Raw genomic sequence first — 18,135 nt, forward strand, 5'->3', positions numbered from 1 at the left:
AAATGCAATACAATTATAATTGCTTCTGGAGTTAGTCATTTTTCCACATTTGTGCACTTCCCGTCCCTTAATTAATTGTTTGATTTCATTGTGTTGTTACTAAAATCAATCCAAATGACTCTTTTGCAACTGAAGGCTTCTTTTGAACTCCTAGTAAATACGTCTCTCTAATATTTTAACATTAATGCAGCAGCACTCCCTTAGCAACCTGCTACCACTATTCTCGGGGGTATTTTATAGAAAATTTTCTCAGCAGAATTGTAGAATGCCGCTCGTTATGATAATTACTTTGTTGTACTTCTGTATGGTAGACATTAGGCTGTAATGGCGTAAATGAAAAGTATAACAAATATTTGTTTAAATAATTCGATTTATTATAAAAGACAATAAATAAAAAATTCACAAATTCAAGCGAAGATGCTGCCTCTTCACTTATTCAACCACAAAGACGCTTTCCAAATAAACTCATCTGTGTCCATACCTCAACTTACTTCCTCAAATAGCACTAGAGACAAATATATTTGCTACAGTATTCGGTCGTGAACATTATTAATATGACAACAGTATAACAGTTTACAAAGACTGAACATCTTTCTAGGACGAGGTTCTCAATATTAGGAACTGCTACTTAAGGTGGTATTTCCTCTAATTACAAGCTAAACAGAAAAACTGTCTCGAAGGAAACTGTCATTAAAGGAACATCCTTTTATGGAATTGTTTCGCCTCTCTGCACCCAAGTTATCATGTGATGAGTTTCAGTAAACTGAAACTATTACACATTTTACAACAACAAATTATCATTTGGCAAAAATCACATCACACACGGCAGTGACAGATTTTTATTTGTTTCCTCTGGTTCCAACAATGCAGATGCTATTCAGGTATTGAGTGTATACATACATTCTATTCTGCTTGGGCTTTTGTGATGATAGCTTGGCACACAGCTGAGTACCTGAAAGGACTTTGGAGAAACCTTTATACTTTAAGTTATTCTGAGATTCATGTTTTAGTCCCTTAAACAAATTTCAGGCATTGAGCTGCAGTACACAAAACTATCACTTGATACATCATCTTACATGTTGTGAGATTTTCACACAAAAGAAACAGAAAGCCACAGAAGAAAACAGCTAATTTTTTCCGTTTTCTGCAAACGAGGAGTAAAATAACCTAGTACGTTATGATCTCTTGTAACTGAGGTGCAGAGACGCCTCCATCCGATCCTAATTGACTTGTCCCATCTGAAGGAATGAATATACGATGCTTGAGCCCACAGTTGACTGTGACATGTGATCATCCATAATCTCATCATCAGAAGATGAAACAGGCATGTGAACTTCATCCCACTCATCAATGTTGCCTTGACCATCTATGGATAGACCCAGGTGTAGATTTGCTGGCGTGTTTCCAATGACAAAATGATTCTCCATCATGGGTAGTCGGTCTTTGAGCAGCAGCCTGTATGGATTTACAGAAACAATAAGTAAGGTTACAATAAAAAATGAATCTTGCAACGTATTTAGATATTTTGAATCTTTGCAACGACCGTCAGATTCTGGAAAAGAAAAACCTTACTTACCAGCCTTGGACGTCAATCACAGTATGCACTTTGGGAACAGGGAAGCCATTGAATGGAGACGCCACAGGCAGTGTGTAAGCACCCATATTCTCAAAAATCAACCAGTCTCCTATATCCATCTCCGGCAGCAAAGTAGATTCAACTATTTGATCCAGGCCATCACAAGTTGGTCCCCAGACAGAACACTGACGCATTTCAAGTCCAGCTGCCTATAAAAGAAACATCGCGTGTTAGAGCAATGATCACTTTTCCTTTCATTTCTTAATTATGTCGGTGTTATATGGCATATGAGAAAAAATACACGAACATTGTCTGACTTACTTTGAGAGGCACTGGTGTCACTTTCATGTGATCATAGAGAATGCAATTAAAACTGCCGTACACTCCATCATTTACATAGTACATGACTGATGTGATGGATCCATCCTTTGGGTTGATAAGTTCTCTCTTGGAATGAACATTTGTAGCAAGGGTGTATGCTGAGGCAACATAATACCGTCCTGGTTCCGCAATTACGTGAACATCTGGTTCAGGAAAGAACTCGCCGAGGGCACTGTTCACCACCTCTGCAATCTGGAATTATAGAAACAACCTTGAAATACACCGCACAGTATTCCTTCTCAATAAACAAACACCAGCTTATTTGGCAGAAAACTGCGTAATGAATTATGCAGCAAGTGGGCAGGAAGCGATATAAAATGCCCACAATGTACTAAAATTGCATTAATTTGATTGGAATTATCAAAGTACTGACACTAGTGCCTAACTTCTCCATGAGAACCCGTTATCAAAAGTCATATATCTGTAACAGAATGACAGACTTTGCTAAACATATCTCTTAAAGTGATAAGCGGCTTGAAAATGGAATAAGCATTCCAACTATCCAGAAATGTATACCAAAAGTGTGAAAACAAATTAGTCTAAAGGTGTGGTAATTGATTGTAAAGAGCTACGAAAGCAAAGAAACTAAAAATAAGGAGAAGAAATGATCTTAAAGATAACATGTTTTATATAGGTGCTTTAAGGTAGTATTTTGAGTGCCTATTGCTATAAATTCAAAAATTCTTAGGGAAGAAAAGAGATGAAAGATAATTCAGCTGCTTAGACGGGTTACCCATTACAAAACAGTCAGAAATGCTAGTTTGCGTTGCGTCGTAAGAAGAGAGCTAAGAATTCCTAACATTACCTTATCTAAATGGGCACCTTTGTTGCCAGGATAGCCACCACCAAGATCAAGCAAACTCATGGAGAACCCTAGAGCTGACCCCAGATCAAAAAGTCTTCGGGCGGCAGAAATGGCTTTGTAGAATACTGGTGGATCGTCACAGCCAGAGCCGACGTGGAAACTGATGCCCACAATGTCTAGGTCCAATGACTGAGCCAGTTTCATAAGGCGTGGTGCATCTGAGTCTGGGTCACATCCAAACTTGTTCCCAAGCTGGCACTGAGCCACGGCAGCATCATACCGGATACGTAGCACCAGCCTAAAACATAGTTGACAAGGTAAATGTTGTTACCGAATATGTTATGAAAGGGATAAATCTACGTATCCATAAATATGGAAAGTAGATTCTGATTTCGATTTACTCACTTGGCAGTAGGAAATAGGGTCTTGATTTTGTGGAGCTCACAGTCACTGTCAAAAGTCATCAGATCAACACCTACAGCCGCTGCATGGCGGATGTGCGATGCAGGTTTTGCAGGATTTGCAAAAATAATATGGCTTGGGTCGACACCAACAGAAAGAACTCTGTCAATTTCAGCCTGTAACAAAGTAATACGAATTTACTAAAAAGTGTTTAGTATGTTTGTCATATATTGTATTGTATCCTCTATACACTTAATAATGCAAAATAAGTTCCTGTTTTTTAACAGGAGTGATAGAATTGTACACTCACCTTTGAAGCACAATCAAAACAAGTTCCAAGTGCAGCCAGTACTTCAATCACAGTGAGGCTATCGTTGCATTTCACCGCTGCAAAAATAATGGGAGTAAGTAACTGTGTTATCATAATTATTTTATACTGGCTAATAACAGGAGAAAACTTTTTCATAGGACAGCTGTAGTTGATGTAGGTGATATCTCTCATATTTTGAAAATTAGATTCTTCACAGAATTGATTTCAGTCGTAACTTAGAGAATACAAAGTCCTACTGCTATGTTGCTGAAAAGTGGAAACATACCATAGTATGGCTGGACTCTTGGCATTTTAATTTTCCACTCCTTGTGTTTGCTTATTATGTCACCAATGTCACAGACGTAGAATGCTTCCTCTTGAACCTAAAACAAAAGTTATTCCATGTGTGAGAAGGGATTCACGTAAGGAGTTACCAAGACAGTGACATGTCTATTGAAATCGAACTATCAAAGTTCACTGAATCACAAACTATTTATGACAGTTAAAGGGCATCTGTACTTACTCCTGACTCTGCAATGTCCTTTATGACGCTCCAGACGTTTGAACTGGCATCCATGACATGAATACGTTCATCAAGTTTACCTAGCTGCATGATGGATGTTGTTTGAATTAGTCGTAGATGATACTTGGGAGAAGGTATGATCAATCAGTATTTGATTTTAAGAAAAGCTGGTTGGATTAAGCGAACTGTAAAGAGAGAGAAAATCAATAGTCTACCATGTATTGAAATAATTAATGTGGAAGAAGCAAGTCTCATTGATTTAACCAAAATAAAAAAGTATTTGTATTCCATCGGCCAGAAATTCATGTAATTTCTAAAGGAGTGTGTTCAGCATTGTTACAACACACTAAGTGAAAGGTATACTGTAACAGTATTCAGCAGTGAAGTAAAATACTTACGAAGCAACCCTCAGTTAGATTCAGTCAATTTGTACTTGAAGGCAGAATAAATTAGATGAGAGATTCTTGGTGATCTGTCAGAAGAATGGTACCCAAGGCGGTTCACCGTTTAGGTACAGTCTGCAGCTGGATTTGTATAAGAAGAAACCTGCAGCTGGGCCCTGACGCAGTTGAGCACAGGTTACAGCACCCTGTGAAACAATCATCGCCATTAAACCAGTGTGTTTTCTGCATCACAACACACTACCAGTTCCATAGTAACGTTACCATACATATGTTAATATCACTACTAAAGGAAACTCGAAACACTTAGAAAAATTTCAAATTTTAAGGTATTAGCCCAAAGCAACAAAAATAGAGAGCTTTGAATGGGTTTTTATTGATATTAAGTGGGTGTACGGTGATCTAACAAACCTCCTTCAGTGACACCAGCGCAATATGCGGTACTTCTTGACAAAGGGTGCCGTGTTACAGTGGAACATTGTTAATTAAGATGTAAGCTTGTATGGAGGAGTGTACGGGAGCTGTAAATTAAACGTGACTTACCTCATTTATGTGCAGACCAGGTTGCACACTCAAAGCTCTTGAACACATTCACTAAGGCCGTTAACTGTAATTTCCATACACCAGCAAACTGGTGTGAGATTCCGGTGTTCTGGTCACTAGTTGTAAAAGTATGGTCGGCAAACCACTCTGCACCCTTCACAGAGTTATCTGTGCAGTCTCGGCGTAAGATGTCGTATAGCTGGGGGAAAGTAAATTCGCTTCCAAGAGCGTCTGCCTTCTGATGTCCGTAAGTGGACACTGGTGATTTCGCCAGACCAAATTTGGCCTTATATACACTGGAGAGCGTGCTAATGGGCCGTGGGGAACAAATCTTATCTGGAAAGTGGCGTTACTCGTCCAAGAATGGACTCGTGTCAGGCGTTTTTCCCCCTCTCCACAGGTAGCCACACTTCAATACGATACTGTCGCTATTTTTACTCCGTGTCACCGTCGATCTACGTGATCATTAATGGACGGAGCTCCTATCTCTTCCATCAAGACTGTTAAGGAGACGTGAGAATGGTGATAAAAATCATATGATGTCGTTGTCGTTGCATAACGACAGGGCGCACAGTGATGTCGATTCGGAGGGCAGGTTAGTCGAGTAACGGTTTCGGAAGTCGATGAATTATTACTTGTTGTCTTAGTTCTGAGATGATACTTGTACGCAGACACATTCCTGGCTTTCCATTGCCGGAGTGCGAGCATTACCTTGGCGATTCAACTGACGTTTAAGTTACCCTGACAAGCGAATCCAGGATGCCCTAGTATCAAAAAATTATTGGGGTATTGATTTTGTTTTAGGATTTATACTAAAACCCAGTTTGTAGAATCTTCATTTACAACACTACGCTGAGGCGACGTAAGTCATGGTATCGTGTAGTGGAATACACGTATACAGATGGTGGTGGTATCACGTACACAAAGTATAAAGGGGCAGTGCATTAGTGGAGCTGTCATTTGCACTCGGGTCTCTACATCTACATGATGTAGGAAATTCATGTGAAAAGGTTTCCGACGTGATTATGGCCGCACAGTGGAAATTAACAGACTTTGAACCTGGAATGATAGTAGGAGCTAGATTCATAGAACATTTCATTTCGTAAATCGTTAGGGTAGTCAGTATTTCATAGCGTCAAGAATGTGCCGAAAATACTAAATTTCAGGCATTACGTCTCACCACTGACAACGCAATGGCGCTTAACGACAGAGAGCAGCAGCGTTTGCGTGGAGCTGTCAGTCCTAAGAGACAAGCAACACTACGTGATATAACAGCAGAAATGAATGTGGGACGAATGTATGTGTTAGGATAGTGCGACGGAATTTGGTGCTAATGGGTTATGGCAGCAGATGGCTGCTGCGAGTGCCTTTACTAACAGCACGAAATCGCCTGCAGCGCCTCTCCGGGGTTCGTGACGATATCGGTGGGACCCTAGACGATTGAAAATTCGTGATATGGTCAGATGAGTCCCCATTTCAGCCGGGAGGTGCTGATGGTGGGGTTAATCTGTGGCGCAGTCCTCACGGAACCATACATCCAGGTGAGCTGATGCTAGGGTTCGTTTGTGGCGCAGTTATCAACAAGAGACTGTGCAAGCTGGTGGTGGCTCCATAATGGTGTGGGTTGTGTACAGATTGAATGAACTGGATTCTGTCCTCCAACTGAACCGATGATTACTTGAAGTCCAGTTGTAGCCATTCAACGATGGAATTTTTATGGATGATAACGCGCCAAGTCATCAGGCCACAACTGCTCGCTGTTTGAATAATATTCTGGATAGTTCGAGAGGATAATTTGGCCACCCAGATCGCCCGACATGAATCCTATCGAACATTTGTGGGACATAATCGCAGATCAGTTCGTGCATAAAATCCAGCACCAACAACACTTTCGCAGTTGTGGACGGTTATGGAGGCAGCATGATTCAAAATTTTGCAGGGGTCTTCCAATCACGTCTTGAGTCCATGCCAAGCCGAGACGTTGCACTACGCCGAGCAAAAGGAGGTTCGACATGATATTAGGAGGTATCGCATGACTTTGGTCACCGCAAGCTGATCGGCGACTAGAGCCAGCGTGGAAGGGGTGCAGACTTGGAGAAGATTTTTGCCGTTCGTCGGTTTGGTTCAAATGGTTCAAATGGCTCTGAGCACTATGGGACTTAACTTCTGAGGTCATCAGTCCCCTAGAACTCAGAACTACGTAAACCTAACTAACCTAAGGACATCACACACATCCATGCCCGAGGCAGGATTCGAACCTGCGCGGTTCCAGAATGAAGCGCCTAGATTCGTCGGTTTCGGCTGCCCTGCCGCCAACAATGTATGCTACCTTCCCTGCACAAAATTCTATATTCAGTACAGATGCGAATATTCTCGACGTCATAATTGGTTGTAGGATGGCCTAGTTAAACATTCTGCCTACAAGGGTTTAAAAAGTTTCCGCTCATAAAAATGAATGTGTTGGCCATGTTTGTATGCGAAACGAAGTTAATAATATTGTGGCTCTGAGTACCAGGTAAAAATTAATAACTAGTGTTCGATCGGGTGTTCAGCGTCTGGCTCCTCTGGCACTCTCCAGTTAGAGTCGCTTCTGCCCCTATACGCAGTGTGCAAGACTTGCCCCATCTGATCTCTATGGTAGTTCCTCACTCGCGTTGTCGGTCATGAGCTGTAATACAGAATGGCACCATCCGTATTCAAGAAGTGTTTCACGAAGCGTGGTATCAAAGAAGTACAATGCTCCAGTTGGCTTCTTTTTTTGGTTCATCAGTCCTCTGACTGGTTTGATGTGGCCCGCCACGAATCCCTCTCCTGTGCTAACCTCTTCACCTCAGAGTAGCACTTGCAACCTACGTCGTCTATTATTTGCTGGATGTATTCCAATCTCTGTCTTACTCTACAGTTTTTGCCCTCTACAGCTCCCTCTAGTACCATGGAAGTCATTCCCTCAAGTTTTAACAGATGTCCTATCATCCTGTCTCTTCTCCTTAGCGGTGTTTTCCACGTATTCCTTTCCTCTCCAATTCTACGCAGAACCTCCTCATTCCTTACCTCATCAGTCCACCTAATTTTCAACATTCGCCTGTAGCACCACATCTCAAATGCTTCGATTCTCTTTTGTTCCGGTTTTCCCACGGTCCATGTTTCTCTACCATACAATGCTGTACTCCAGACGAACATTCTCAGAAATTTCTTCCTCAAATCAAGGCCGATATTTGATATTCATAGACTTCTTTTCGCCAGGAATGCCTTTTTTGCCATAGCTAGTCTGCTTTTGATGGCCTCCTTGCTCCGTCCGTCATTGGTTATTTTACTGCCTAGGTAGCAGAAATCCTTAACTTCATCTACTTCGTGACCATCAATCCTGATGTCAAGTTTCTCGCTGTTCTCATTTTTACTACTTCTCATTACCTTCGTCTTTCTTCGATTTGCTCTCAATCCATACTCTGTACTCATTAGACTGTTCATTCCATTCAGCAGATCATGCAATTGTTCTTCACTTTCACTCAGGATAGCAATGACATCGGCGAATCGTATCATTGATATGCTTTCACCTTGAATTTTAGTTCCACTCCTGAACTCTTCTTTTATTTCCACAATTGCTTTCTCCATATACAGATTGAACAGTAGGGGCGAAAGGCTACATCCTTGTCTTACATCATTTTCAATAGGAGCACTTCGTTCTCGGTCGTCCACTCTTATTATTCCCTCTTGCCTGTTGCCTTAAAAGGTTAAAAACGGGATGAACCTCAACAACCTGTGACATAATACAGTTCATTCATAGTATACAATAGAAACACCTGTTAAGCAGCTGACCTGGTACCTGTGTCTCCATAGCATTCGTTTACCTCCTATTAGCGCTTGAAAGCGAACAAATTAACGCGTAATATGGAGTTTCTTAACCTCAGTTTTCGCCCTTTCGTACTGACTATTTGTAATGTCCAAATAGTGATACGAACTCCTATTACAACATGATTCTTGAGCAGAAATTCAAAAAATTAGAATCAGTAGGAGAATAATGATGATTTTTTTTTGTAGTATTCAACCACTTACCCCTTTCCGAGAAAAGCAGTGAATGCTACGAGTGGTGTTGCATGGTTGAAGAAGTGCGTTCCGGCGCCAAAAATTCTGGAGATTTATCACTGGTTAAAAGTAAGCAGCACTCCGTCTACAGGCCACAACTGGCCCATCGGTACCATCCGACCGCCGTGTCATCCTCAGATGAGGATGCGGATAAGAGGGGCGTGTGGTCAGCACACCGCTCTCCCGGCCGTTATGATGGTTTTCTGTGACCGGAGCCGCTACTATTCGGTCGAGTAGCTCCTCAACTGGCATCACGAGGCTGAGTGCACCCAGAAATATGGCAACAGAGCATGGCGGCGCAGCTGGTCACCCATCCAAGTGCCGGCCACGCCCGACAGCGCTTAACTTCGGTGATCTGACGGGAACCGATGTATCCACTGCGGCAAGGCCGTTGCCACTACTTCAAAGTAGACCGTCAAATTTAGCTGTCATGATAAAAGGCCACGCAGCAGCTAAACTTGACTTTAATGATATAATCAATGAGTTTACCTCACACAGAGCAAGGAAATGCAAAATAAAATTAGAATAAAAACATAATTCATGGCTGGGACATTTTCTCGAGCCATAGTTACAGTATTTTTGATGGATTTTTAACTAACAATTTATGCACCATTAATAATTTTACGAGGAGCGAATAAAATCTGTTTTTTTTAATTACTATTATGAATCGTACTGAAGCCAACGATACAGACGCTACCAGAAACAAAAAGACAGCCCTATTGATTTGATTTTATTTCAGTGTTTTTAGAAGTTTTATATAACTTGTAATTTAAATATAACAATGCCACATTTCATTTGTTTTGTGCCTAGTTTTCGACAAAACAGTTCATTTAAGTAATATTTTCGATAATGATTAAACTGTATTAAACCCACTTACAAAATTAAAATCTGTTGAGTGTGTCAATTCAAGTCATACGATTAGTGGGACTTTCCATTTATCAGTCAGATATGGTGGCCCCTCGACGACCACTTCTACATCGGGGCTCAAAGAACGTCTTGTGAGTGTGCAGGAATATGTTATCTGATGTTATCTGCGTGGAATCCCAGGTGCGACATGACAGATTATTTTTGTCTGTCTCTAAGACGAAAACTCGTTCCGCTTGAGATGACAACTTTTGTGTTCCGTGGAATGCCGCAACAATTATACAGTGTAACTAACATTAGTTAGCCAGGTATTGAATAAACAAAGTTGACTGACCGAGAGCGCTATACAAAATTTGTTGGAAGAGTTGAGCTAGTGTGTCCCAGCACATTAGGCTGACAATTATGTGGATGACGGAGGGTTCTAAGCTAAGTATTTTGAATCACTGAAACTGGCTTCGCTGTGAAACACTGGAATTATTACACAAAGAAACACATTTTCGAGTATGTTTCACAACATTTTATTTGACAGTAGCTATGTTTAGGGTTACAGGAACAGTTTCTAGTATTACTAACTCAAAAATGTCATTCCTGTTTTCTGGTGTACTATGAAGCTAACAACATACAACTACCAAAGAAATTTAAGTTGTAATTCGAAACTTATCAACTGTAGATATTAAATCTGTAAATGAGTCGACAACCATGTTTTGGCACTTTATTTGTAAAGGTCCGTCTTGATTACATAAGTTGTACGATTCACCGTTACCGCTTTCGGCTATAGCCAAATCTGTTACAAATGGAGCAGCAGTGTTTCGATAAACTAAGTTCAGTTAGCTGAAACTAAATCTACAAATGTCCAAGGAATACACAAGAAATAATAAATAAGAAATAATAACATGGCTAACAATCATACATCCATAAAAATTTCAGAGACGAGTATCAAAAGCAGTTATCTATCTACATCTACATGATTACTCTGAAATTCACAATTACGTGCCTGACGGAGGATTCATCGAACCACCTTCAAGCTATTTCTCTACCGTTTCACTCTCAAACAGACTCTTCTGCGCGAGCTCTGGTTTCACTTATTTACTACGATGATCATTCCTCCCTCTGTAGGTGAGCGACAAAAAATATTTGCACTTTCTGAGGAGAAAGTTGGTGATTGAAACTTTACCAGAAGATCCCACCGCAACGAAAAACGCCTTTGTTTTAATGACTGCCACACCAATTCACGTATCATATTCGTGGCGCTCTCTCTCCGATTTCGCAACAGCACAAAACGACCTGCTCTTCTTTGCACTTCTCCGATGTCCTCCGTCGATCCTATCTGATGCGGATCCCATACCTCACAGCAGTACTCCAGAAGAGGGCGTACAAGTGTAGTGTAGGCAGTCTGTTTAGTGCACCTGTTGTATTTTCTCAGTGTTCTGCCAATAAATTGTAGTCTTCCATTTGCTTTACGCACAATCTATGTGAACGTTCCAACTTACGTTACTCATGATTGTAATCCCTAAGTATTCAGTTGAATTTTCAGCCTGTAGGTTTGTCTGATGTATCGTGTAACCGAAATTTAGCGGATTCCTTTCGGTACTCATGGGGATGACTTCACACTTTTCATTACTTAAAGACAACTGCCATTTTTGCACCATACAGATACCTTTTCTAAATTATTTTGCTATTTGATTTGATCATATGATGACATTATAAGATGGTAAATGATTGCATCATCTGCAAACAATCAAAGAGCGTGAAACTTCTTTATTTAAGTGTGTGTATCTGTACTTAAATTGCAGAATGACTGAGAAGATGAAGCGCATACGTTATTTGAGTCTGAAACAGCTGAGTAAAACTGAACGTACTGAGCCTACTTTCTCTTTACTTTTTCTTATCATTTCAACACAGACTCATAATATTCTAGCGCAACGCAATCTGGCTGCTCAAAAAAATTGCAACCTGAGTTCAAATAATTAATTTAAAAGAATGGCCCTGACTAAAAAGAAATCTTAACAATGACTTATACATTTCATTAAGCACTTACCTCACAAAAATCTTCATTACGCGAACTACTGCAATTCAGGGAGCGTCAATACTGCCAGCTAAATAAAAGATACTACTACTTAAGCGACTATCTACTAATAGGCATGTGGTTAGCAAAGGAAAGATTTTGTAGCAAACTAAATAATGTATTTTTTTCCGTATTAATGTGACATCCAGTACAAAGAGATGTGATCATGAATAATTTTCAACCTCCAAGTCGGATACTTACAGATCGTTAGCCTACGCTAAAACTTCAGACCTCTGCTAACTTTTCATATTTAACATCCATCACTGGTGGCTGTTCACCTCTAACTGCCCAACAGTACTTCCATCACTGCTGGCAACTAACTTCCAACTGCCCAACACTAATGGTGATTAACGTTCAACAACGAGTCCAACCAGCCACAGAGTCTCTCGGAAAGAAAGCGCGGTCAGACATTCAATGCAAAGCGCTACACAGCGCTACCAACACAGAAGCAGCCCACTTACACGTGCTACTCAGATTACTTCCTAAATACTTTACGTAGATGAGCAGAGGGGAACACTAAACATTACTTCTGTTTCACCCGAAGACATTCCCTCAGTTATTACGACCAGGAAATCACAAATCCTGTCGCACGACAGAGCCAATGGTCCATCGGCACGCAATTTGATTAGATGTCGTTTGTGAGGTACCTTGTCAAAAGCCTTCTGGAAATCTAAAAACATGGAATCAATTTGATATCCTCTGTCAATGGCGCTCATTTCTTCGTGAGAATAAAGAGCTATTCGTGTTTCACAAGAACGATATTTTTTGAACTCGAGTTGGCAGTTTGCCAATAACTTATTTTCTTCGAGATAATTCTTCCAAAATCCTACTACTGGGTAAGCCCTACATAGATCTGTCACATGGGGAGAAATTTCAAGATACCATTTAAAAACCATGCATATAAGCAAAACAACGCATTCGATACACATTTGGATAAGAAAGAAAAACATGTGGCACGAAATGTACAGGGCAATATGGAAGTTTAGCACAAGGCGCATGAAGAACAGTTATTGAACCTAATGGAGGAAATGAAAATTTTTCTACATGAGAAACGGCAACCGGGATTACTGCTGAACGAACAGAGCGAGTTTTACTTGAATGATTATTTTGATGTATTCAGCATCTTGGCAGTATGAGCAGCATCGTGCGCGGTCTCATGTGCGCCGGTCACGAACGGCACGGAGACCTGGCGATCTTAGATCGCGAACATCGCCAAAAAAAAAAAAAAAAAAAAAAAAAAAAAAAACCTAACAGAGAAAGCACGGGCAGCGCCACTGATTGTGAGATGTCACTCCGAATGGATTACTGAGCATCGAAAGATTAATAACTTAGTCGTTGCCTTGTTCATTATCTTCGACTTACGATTATGTCTAATTGCTTTATAGTGCTGAAAGGTTTCTATTAATAAAGTTGATGTTACTTTTACACGTTTTATTCTGCCTTCTACAGAATGATGTAGTATTTACTTTGCAAGGCTAGGAACTTTCTACACTGGAGCGCCCAAGAAACTGATACAGGCATGACTTTTCAGATACAATGATCTGTAAACAGGTTGAATGCGGCACTGTGGTCGGCATCGCCTATATAAGACCACAAGTGTCTGATGCAGTTGTTAGATCGCTTACTGCTGCTAGAATGGCAGGTTATCAAGATATTAAGTGAGTTTGAACGTAGTGTTATAGTCAGCGCACGAGCGACGGGGCACAGCATCTACGAGGTAGCGGTGCAGTGGGGATTTTCCCGTACGCCCAATTCACGAGTGGAGCGTGAATATCAGGAATCCGGTAAAACATCAAATCTCCGACATCGCTGCGGCCGGGAAAGAAATCCTGCACGAACGATACGATTGAGAACTGAAGGGAAATGTTTAACGTGATAGAAGTGCAACCCTACCGCAAACTGCTGCGGATTGCAATGCTGGGCCAACAAGTGTCAGCGTGCGAACCTTCAACGGAACGGTATCGATGTGGGTTTTCGGAGCCGAAGGCCCATTCGTGTACCGTTGATGACTGCACGACACAAAGCTTTACGCCTCGCCTGGGCCCCTCAACACTGACGTCGGACGGTTGATTACTAGAAACTTGTTGCCTGGTCGGACGAGTCTCGTATCAAATTCTATCGAGCGGATGGGCGTGTACGGGTAGGGAGACAGCCTCATGAATCCATGGACCCCGCGTGCCACCAGGGGACTGTTGAAGTTTGTGGAGGCTCTGTAAATTGGAAATTGGTGGTAAGGTTGTATGGGACCAAACTGCTGAGGTCATCGGTCCCTAGGCTTACACACTAATTAAACTAACTTAAACTAACTTACGCTAAGGACAGCACACACCCATGCCCGAGGGAGGACTCGAACTTCCGACGGGGGGAGACGCTCGACCCGTGGCAAGGCGCCTCGGACCACGCGGCTACCCCGCGCGGCCGGAGGCTCTGTAATGGTGTGGGACGTGTGCAGGCGTAGTGATATGGCAACCCAGATACGTCTAGATACGAACTGGCAGATGACACTTACGTAAGCATCCTGTTTGATCACCTGCATCCATTCATGTCCATTGTACATTCCGACGGACTTGGGCAATTCTAGCAGGACAATGCGACACCCCACACGTCCAGAATTGCTAGAGTGTGGCTCCAGGAACACTCTTCTGAATTTAAACACTTCCGCTGGCCACCAAACTTCCCAGACATGAACGTCATTGATGCCTTGCAACGTGTTGTTCAGAAGAGATCTCCACCTCGTCTTACTCTTGCGGATTTATAGACAGCCCTGCATTATTCATGGTGTCATTTCCCTTCAGCAGTACTTCAGACATTAGTCGAGTCTATGTCGCGTCGTGCTGTGGCCCTTCTGTGCGCTCGCAAGGGCCCTACACGACATTAGGCAGGTGTAACAGTTTCTTTGGCCCTTCAGTGTGTTATTACCCTTTACATGTTTTATGTGGATATCAAGCATTATTTCCAAATACTGTATGTCAGTTTATGTTTTATTGCCAGATGATTATTTTACACACATGAAATAATTTTGGTTAATGACTACGCATATTGCATTTTAACTACGGGAATTTACGATACTGATGACACCTCAACCCTGGCGTTCATGTCCTTTACTGGCTAGAGTTAAATGTATAAATACAGGATGCCTTCTGGCCATCACCAATAGTAAGTATGTACATAGTTGTACATATATTGACGATGATACTCATATTAGTATATTTTTATGGTATGTATGGCTGGTATAGAATGGTTGTTGGTCATACTATTATTTATTTGTTATTTATTATGTATTCCTAGGCTTTTGTAGATTTAGCTTCTGCTAATGAACTTAGTTTGTCGCAGGTTTTTTTTTCTGTTTATAACAGACCTGAAGATGGCAACAGCCGAAACCGGTAATTGTGAATTGTGCAACTTGTTTGATCAAGACGGACCTTTACAAGCGACGTAATTCGAGTTACTCCCTTGCTCAAGAGAGAGTGTCTCTGCTACCACCTATCGTTCATGCTGACTGCATGTTTATTGAATTCAAAAATTTAAATTGTCAATTACGTCGCAGTTTTACTCACACAACCGTGTTTTAACTAAAATTTATTTTCTAAAGAACTCCAAATTTTGCAAAACTCAATGTTTTTCTTTTTCTTCGATATTTATCCTTAGGTGCTAGTTTTCATTTCTGAATCTGCATTAATTTAGATGTTTCGTTGTAAATGATGGCCTTCTGTTATGCATTTAATGAGTTCACAACATGTCACGTTTTTTATCATATTTTGCATTCTTGCTGTGTTTTGAGGGGTGTGATTATATGCACCGCTTTTCACAATTTTTGACAGTTCGTTGTCACCTGGTATTTCATGTTTTTATTCACAAAACAAATTTGGAAACATTAATGGCGCCGCACTCACTGAGCAATGAGTCTTGCGATACCAGGTAACAGTGAAGTAGTAAAGGGTGCGAAAATGCACTGTCTGTAATTAAAGTTCACGAAACACACAAATGATAAAGCTTTTTGGCAGATTAAAACCGTGTGCGGACCGGTGCATTCTGCGCACTAAGCATGCACAGTATGACAAAATACACGACATGCTCTGAAGTTGTAGAATTCGTAACAGCAGACCACTTTGTGCAATACAACCTTTAAATTAACACATCTTCTGTAATTAAAACGAGGCTCACAGAAAATTACACATACTTGTCGAAACATATATCGGAAATAATCACTAAAACAAAAAATTTTTGTTTTGCAGAAGGTGAAGTTTTTTCAACCTAAATTTAATTCGAGAACGCGACTAAACTAAAATAGGATCTTCCAGTCTCAGCAAGATGATTATAATTCGACTTAATTGTGAGTCTTTCTCAAGTGTGGTAAGTGTTTAGCTAGGGACAGCATGGTCGCACAATTAGTTTTACATCTTCCTCTACATCAATATTCTGGAAACCATCGAGAGGTGCATGACAGAGGATACGCCCCATTGTACCAGTTATTAGAGTTTCTTTCCGTTCCGTTCACGCATAGAGCACGGGAAGAATAACTAAATGCCTCTGTGCGTGCAGTAATTGTTCTCATCTTATCCTCACGGCAACAATGTGAGCGGTGCGTAGGAGATTGTAATATATTCCTAGTCATCATATAGAGCCGGTTTTTGAAACTTTGTAAATAGACTTTCTCGGGATAGTTGAGTCTAGCTTCAAGACTCTTCCAGTTCAGTTTCTTTAGTATCTCTGTGACACTCTGCTACGGAGCAAACAAACCTGTGACCATTCGTGCTGCCCTTCTCTGTTCAGTATCCCCTGTTAGTCCTATTTGGTACGGGTCCCACACACTTGAGCAATATTCTAGAACCGGTCGCACGAGTGAATTGTAAGCTATGTCCTTTCTAGACTGATTGCACTTCCCCAGTATTCGACCAGCAAACCTAAGTCTACCACCTGCTTTACCCACATCATTCAATTTCACATCCCTACAAAGTCTAACACCCATATTTTTGTATGAGTTGGCCGATTCCAAATTTTTATTATTTGAATTCCAATGGCAAGCGCCGTTGTCCGCTGAAGTAAAACATCTTACTCACATCGTCTAAATACCTACACCAGTGCACCACATATTTTGCCAAGGGCTCAGTTGTGAAGAGTTTTGTTCCAGAATTGAGATTTGTCCAAGTAGATTTCTGATAAAAGTTGGGGTAGTGGGGATCCCACTGCTAGTCTGTCTAATAATAAGAGGAGCAACCACTGCGCATACTCGCTGCGCAGATTGATACGGGGCTTCTATTCCACATCGAATGGTTGCCTGTCTCAGTGTTGTCTGAGTGTCAGTCGAAACAAGTTGTTATTGTGAATACAGTAGAACTCGCTGATCCTACGTTGGATGGTCCGACTCCGAGCTTAGTCCGACCATCTCGTTTCCGCTGTTTCTTTACTTACACGGGTTGCTGCTACAGTCTGAACTGAGATTGTCGATGACTCATCGTCTTTCGTAAGGATCAGTAGGCAGTTGACTATCGCTGTGCGCGATAGTTCGATCAGTTTTAGTGTGAAATAAATGTTTTCAGCTCGATCGATAAGTGTTAGCACGCATTCGTTTTATAAATTAGTGACGGCTTTCTTGTTACATGTTGAAGTGTATTAAACTAAATTATGGCACCAACTAAACGTAAACATGTGACTCTGTCTTTACTGCCGATCGTTGAGCCCAGTGACGTGAGTGGTGTATCAGTACAGCTGATGATGACTGCATTACGGAAGCAAAATTAACTGATGCTGTAACTCGAACAACCAATGAGAACGAGAAAGATGATGATGACAACGAAAACAACGAACCTACGGATGTTGTATCACATAGGGATGCTAAAAAGGCATTAGATATTGACCTTCAGTACATCGAACAAAGCTCTACGTCTACTCCAATAGACATTTTCTGGTTTAGGAAATGCTGGAACATCGCGGCGAAATCAAAGTCGTCGTCTGCTAAGCAAATGAACATTATAGACTTTCTCCGTCCTGTTTAAGAACAGAACATTTGTTACCGTCTGATTTCTCATGTTTTAAACGGTTACGTTCAGTCGGTTGTGTGTCAGTGCAGTACTTAAGAAGGTATGTACAGGTGTTAAACTTTCACTCTTACCGTACGGTACGGACTTATTTTACAGTACAGGCACAACTGCACACTACATATTCATGTAAGATATTTTAGT

At 41.1% G+C, this 18,135-nt stretch overlaps 1 protein-coding gene and 1 pseudogene across 1 annotated transcript; both read right to left on the minus strand.

The window, feature by feature from the left end:
• Positions 1-1,220: 1,220 nt before the first annotated feature.
• LOC126417060 (ornithine decarboxylase 1-like) lies at positions 1,221-4,087 on the minus strand. Its single transcript, XM_050084953.1, has 8 exons — positions 3,998-4,087; positions 3,761-3,857; positions 3,475-3,551; positions 3,168-3,340; positions 2,763-3,060; positions 1,898-2,149; positions 1,577-1,785; positions 1,221-1,455 (listed from the first exon to the last, which is right to left on the minus strand). The coding sequence occupies exons 1-8, from the start codon at positions 4,085-4,087 to the stop codon at positions 1,221-1,223; spliced, it is 1,431 nt and encodes a 476-aa protein (XP_049940910.1).
• Positions 4,088-9,302: 5,215 nt separating this feature from the next.
• LOC126417768 (5S ribosomal RNA) lies at positions 9,303-9,420 on the minus strand (annotated as a pseudogene).
• Between the last annotated feature and the right edge of the window lie 8,715 nt (positions 9,421-18,135).

This window comes from Schistocerca serialis, chromosome 8 (genome assembly GCF_023864345.2).
Source record: "Schistocerca serialis cubense isolate TAMUIC-IGC-003099 chromosome 8, iqSchSeri2.2, whole genome shotgun sequence".
NCBI classification, from domain to species: domain Eukaryota; kingdom Metazoa; phylum Arthropoda; class Insecta; order Orthoptera; family Acrididae; genus Schistocerca; species Schistocerca serialis.